The sequence below is a fragment of the Callospermophilus lateralis genome, chromosome 1 (genome assembly GCF_048772815.1).
Source record: "Callospermophilus lateralis isolate mCalLat2 chromosome 1, mCalLat2.hap1, whole genome shotgun sequence".
Taxonomy (NCBI): Eukaryota; Metazoa; Chordata; class Mammalia; order Rodentia; family Sciuridae; genus Callospermophilus; species Callospermophilus lateralis.
The window spans coordinates 208,084,604-208,090,603 of NC_135305.1; the positions used below are offsets into that span (position 1 = coordinate 208,084,604).

Below are 6,000 nucleotides of genomic sequence, written 5' to 3' on the forward strand. Positions count from 1 at the left end.
TTAGGAAGATCCTGTCTCAAAGTAAAAAATTAAAAAAAATAAAAAAAAGTGGTGAAGCACCCCTGGATTCAATGCCCAGTACCAAAACAAAAACAACAACAACAAACAAAAACCCTAACTTCCTTCAACATTACTTAAAAGGTGTGTTCTGTACAAATTTATTTCTTTATAGTCAGAAAGTGATGCATGTATGTCAAAGAGGAACTAAAACTGTGGAAACAAGTTTCACATCATTAATTAGACATGGATGATGTTAACTGTTAGTCTATAACTATGGTTCTCAAATTTCAGCATGGAACAGAATCTTCTATTATCAGCTCCATGCCCAGAATTTTTAATTCAATAGGTCAGGCCCAAGAAACTGCATTTCAAACAAGGAACAAGTTCTCAGGTGGTACTCCTGGCCTGGAAATCACACTTTAAGAATCACTGGACCTTTAAAAAAAAAAAAAAAAAAAATCCATTTCAGATATTATGTATCTAAGTGAAAAAATAAATTTTAGGGGCTGTGGCTATATCTCAGTCACAGAGCACTTGCCTCACATGAAGGAAGCAAGGGGGTTGGATCCTCTAGCATCACGTGGGATGGGGGAGTGTTTTAACAAAATGAATAAATTTTATCATAATACAAAAGTCAAAGATTGGTGGTATAACTCAATGTTAAGCTCCTGCTTAACACGGGTAAAGCCCTGAGTTGGATCCCATGAACCAAAAAAAAAGCAAAAAGTTAAGGAAGTCTGGGATTGAACCCAGTACTTCAGGCATGCTATGAAAGCTACTCTATCACAGTGCTATATCCCCAGATCATTTTTCTTTTCTAATTTTGAGACTAGGTCTCACTAAATTCCCCAGGCTTGGCTGGAACTTGCAATCCTCCTGCCTCATCAACATGAACAGGTGGGATTATAGGCATACACCACAATGCCTGAGTTGTGGGGTTTCCGGCAGGGAGATACTAGGGATTAAACTCATAGGCCCTCTACCACTAAGCCACACCTCCAGCCCTTTTTTTTCAATTTTATTTTTGAGACAGGGTCTTACTAAATGCCCAGGCTGACCTCAAACTTGTGATCCTCCTGCCTCTGCCTCCTGAGTCACTGGGTTTACAGGGATTCAACACCATGCCTGACTTTGGGGAGTTGTTTTAAGTACCTGACATAAGGCAGATGCTCAATTGTTCACTGAATAAATAGTAAACACATCAAAAAAATGGGGCTAGCAGGCATGGTGGCACATACCTATAATCACAGTGACACAGGAGGCAGAGGCAGAAGAACTGATTGCAAATTCAAGGCCAACCTGGGTGATTTAGTTAGACCCTACCTCAAAATAAAAAATAAAAATGGCTGGTGGTATAGCTTAGTGGTAGAGTGCTCCTGGGCTCAATCCCCAGTTTTGGGGGGAAAATGGAACTAGCAATGTCACATTTATTTCATATAATTGTTGAGATGTCTATAAATTGCAACTGCTCTGAAAATGCAATATTAAATGCAACAGAAATGTTTAGTCAAACTCATCAATATATATAGAAAGTAGAAATACAAGTCAAACTTAACTTTAACTTGAAAGCCTCAGGGATCACAGAGGAACTAAAACTGTGGAAACATTAGCCTAGACCTCAACACTGTGGGTCAAATGTGTCCGCCAGCCTCACAGCCATTTCTTCACCACCCAAACAAATCTCAAGATACCCAAGCCTAAAGCTACCCTCTTAAATTGGGGCCCAGATCAATGCACACTGAGCACTGGAAGAGAGAGAAATGACTATTATCATTTCCCACTCTATTCTTCCATACTCAAAGGAGCCTTCTGAGTAGTTTTTTCTTTACTAAAGGCCCTCCCCAGCAACAAAACAAAAACAGCTACATTTAAGACCCAAAGTATTGGTTGAAAGTAATATGATTTAAAAGAATTAACAAACTAGGTACAGTGGAGCATGTCTGTAATCCCAGCAACTCAGGAAGCAGAAGCAGTATGATCACAGGTTCTAGGCTAGCCTAGGCCATTTAGTGAAATCCTGTGTACTGGGGTTAAAGCCAAGGACCTTCACTACTGAGCTACATCCCCATCCCTTTTAAAGCTTTTTTGTTATTGTTGTTTATTTTTTTTTTTGGTACTAGGGATTGAACTTAGGGTGCTTTATTTTGTGCTACATCCCCAGACCTTTTTTAAAAAATTTTAAGACAATGTCTTACAAAGTTGCTTTAAGGCCTTGCTCAATTGCTGAGGCTGGCATCAAATTTGAGATCCTCCTGCCTCAGCTTCCACTGTTCCCAGCTATACCCTGTCTCATAAAAAAAATAAATAAATAAAAAAATAAAAGGGCTGGACATGGGCTGGAGTTGTGGCTCAGTGGTAAAGCACTTGCCTGGCATGTGTGAGGCCCTGGGTTCAATCCTCAGCATTGTATATAAACAAATAAATAAAATAAAATATCCATTGGCAACTAAAAAATATTTTAAAAGGGTGGGGGGTGGCTGGACATGTAGTTTAGTGGTAGAGCACCCCCTAGGTTCAATGCCCAACACCATAGGGTTCGGGGGTTCGTATACATTCAGTTTCCATAGGCAATTCCAGAAGCTCTGTTACTACACAACAAAAATAACCACTTGTATAAGAGAGATTAATATTCTTGTCTACTTATATGGAAATGAGAAAAATATATAGATCCAAATTTGATTTCAAAAGGGGAAAACTCTCTAAGTACCTAAAAATATAATTATTGTCTCTCACTTCCTCAAACTTCAGATAAGGAATAGTCCCTCGGGGGCTGGGGATGTGGCTCAAGTGGTAGCGGGCCCAGGGTTTGATTCTCAGCACCATGTACAAACAAAGATGTTGTGTCCGCCGATAACTAAAAAATAAATATTAAAAAATTATCTCTCTCTCTCCCCCCTCTCTTTAAAAAAAAAAAAAAAAAAGGAATAGTCCCTCAAAATACTATAGCATGGGGCTGGGATTGTGGCTCAGTGGTAGAGTGCTTGCCTAGCATGCATGAAGCACTGGGTTCAATTCTCACACCACATACAAATAAATAAAATAAAGGTATCAACAACTTAAAAAAAAAAGAAAGAAAATATCATAGCATAATATCAAAGGAACCCAAGATCCCTACCCATGCCTAACAACTGTCAAACATTGACAGGTCACTGAACTGTAGACCTTATATGAAAAAAGTTTGTATACCAGCTTATCTTTTCATTCATTCAATAAATATTTAGGCTCAGATAATCCTTTTGAGATTTGGATAGGTTTAAGTAAGAAGTGGCTATGAAGCTGATGTATAGAGTTCTAGGCTAATGATACCTCAGGTTTTAAAGACCAGGTTAGTTTTGACTTATATTTCTACTAATTATTAATATTGTTATTATTTGGTATCCAAATGGATGAGTTTTGACTAAATATTTCTACTGCATTTTCACAGCAGCTGCAATTCACAACTATTTGAAATAAATGTGATATTGTTCCCATGTGCCCCACCTCCAGTACTGGGAATTAAACCCAGGAACACTTTATCACTGAGCTTTTTGATTTTTATTTTTATTTCTGATTGCCACCGGGCACTCAACCACTGAGCCACATTCCCAGCCCTATTTTGTATTTTATTTAGAGACAGGGTCTGAGTTGCTTAACGCCTTGCCATTGCTGACGCTGGCTTTGAACTCATCATCCTTCCGTCTCAGCCTCCCAAGCAGCTGGGCCTTTTCATTTTCTGAGATTTGCCCACTAAGTTGCCGAGATTGGCCTTCAACTTGAGATCCTCCTGCCTCAGTCTTCCAAATCACTGGGATTTAATGTGCCACCATGCCTGCTATCTCCACTTTTATTGATGTACTACCTTATAAGGCAACCCCTTTCTAGTACACAGTCCTGACAAAGCCTTTGCCCCAATTCTATGTAGGGGAAGAAGAGAACTGAAGCGGTGCTCCTCAAATCTGCAAGCGGAGAGTTTTGGGCTATCTACTTTATTACACCATCTAAGACAGTCAGTCATTCCTGTAATATTTACATCGTGGGTAAATCTGAAAACGTTATAAACAAGCGCTTTAAGTCACAACTCTTGCAATCCGTTGATTCAGCAGAACTCACATTCCAAAGTATGAGAAACAAATCAGTGAAAAAAATTAAAAATAACTATTAAGAAAATAAAGGCAACATGAAATAGGGTGTTCTGGTATAAATGGGTCCTCCGGGAAAGGCTTCATTGAAGAACATATTTCATACAACCGATCTTACCTCACACCACACACCACCCAAAAGTACAATTAAGTGAAACCGTCACTTTTTAAGTCCTGAGGTTCTCCTTAGTACTGTATGCAGTTCATGCTACTAACGTACGTAATTAACTTCCGAGGTCACTCGTCCACAGTCCCTTAGCAAATCCTTCCTCACCTCACGCTGGGAAGCCCAGTCGCTAAGTAAAACTTGGGCTGCTTCAACCACACTAGCTCGGTCTCTAACGAACCCCGTTCGGCACACTCCAGGAGCTAACAAAAGGGAAGGTTCGCGCCCTCCGGAGCGCCTGCCCCCGGCAGGCCGGGAGCAGGCCGCGCGAGGCGGCGGGGGCGTGGCGGGCGGCGCCGCCTTTGTTGTCCCGCGCGGCTCCGAGGACGCCCGAGCCGCGCCGCCCCAGCCCCAGCGGCCCCGGCTGGCGCGCGCACCCACCTTCTTGTAGTGCTTGCCCAGCCAGACGCGCACTGAGTCCAGCTGAGATACCGTCTCCGGACTCTCCCAGAACTTGCCGGCTGGGCCCCCGTCCTTTCGCCGATAGGCGGCTAGGCCCGCGGCCGCCGCAGCGCCCCCTGTACCCCCTGCGCCCGCCGTCGCCCCCGGCCCGCTGCCCGCTGCCGCGGCCATCGTCGCCGTCCGTCGCCCCGCCACCCACCCCGGCCCTCGCGGTTTCCCGTCCGCACCCGCGCGCTCGACTGCCGCTCCGCCCCCTTCCGGTGAGGAAGCTCCACCCCCAGGCACTGGCGCCGCAACCGCAGCGAGCACGCGCATGCGCACACGTAGTACCCGCGCTGCAACTGCGGAAGCACGCTCCGCCTTCGTTTTCTGCCCTCGCCTAGGACCGCTGGGAGCCCATTTGCTTGTTGTCTCTGTAGAGTCAGTTCTCCAGGGGCTTGCTGAGTACGTCTACTGTCGCAACGAGGTTCTGCGTTATAGCCAGCTCCGCTGCCAGGAATGTCCTTAAGACGGACCGAGCGAAAAGCTATCTGGACTGCCTTCGCGCCGCAGACCCCGCGCCGAGAGTAGCTTCACTCTCCGGACACTTGTCTGGCTTCCAGCTGCGGGGCGTCCTTGACCTTACTGACTGGTTTCACGCTCCCGCCACTGGTCGGTTACCGCGATCTTCCCCCTGAGGCACTCCGCCTCAGGTCTTCAAAGTACTTTTTTCTTTTTCATCTTCTTGCCGTGGTGGGATTCAAACCCAGGGTCTCGCGCTTTACCAGCTCTTCAAAGTACTTTACACAACCCACCTGTATGGATTTGAACACGAATCACACTAACCACGACCCGGTATTTTTCTTGTGTACAGTTGTGTCCTCGCCTCCGGGACCAACACCTGTTACCTAATCGATGTTAGATAACTGTACATAAAGGCCATTATTAGTGGCAGGAAGGTTTTATATTACTTAACATAGTTTGGACACGATAGAGTTGTGAACATAATACTGTATGACCTGGAGAAAGTCACTAATTGCTTGTGAGAAGGTGTGAGGAGTCTTTCAGACCTTTTTAAAAATGAGTAAAATGAATGCCGGACCCGGTAGTGCACGTCCGTAATCCAGCGGCTGGGGAGGCTGAAGTTGGAGGATCGCGAGTTCAAAGCCAGCCTCAGCAATAGCGAGGCACCAAGCAACTCAGTGAGACCCTGTCTCTAAACAAAATACAAAATAGAGCTGGGGATGTGGTTCAGTGGTGGAGTGCCCCTGAGTTTAATCCCGGTACCAAAATAATAATGATAATAATAAATCTTTAAAATATATCAATCCCTAG

The 6,000-nt window shown here is 44.4% G+C and overlaps 1 protein-coding gene across 3 annotated transcripts in view; it reads right to left on the reverse strand.

The window, feature by feature from the left end:
• Smarcc1 (SWI/SNF related BAF chromatin remodeling complex subunit C1) overlaps nt 1-4,857 on the reverse strand; it is a 148,344-nt gene extending 143,487 nt beyond the window's left edge. For all 3 annotated transcript variants that reach the window (XM_076844895.2, XM_076844887.2, XM_076844904.1), the window contains exon 1: nt 4,666-4,857. In XM_076844895.2, the coding sequence (XP_076701010.1) occupies nt 4,666-4,857 (192 nt within the window). The remainder of the gene's footprint in view (nt 1-4,665) is intronic.
• Nucleotides 4,858-6,000: the final 1,143 nt, after the last annotated feature.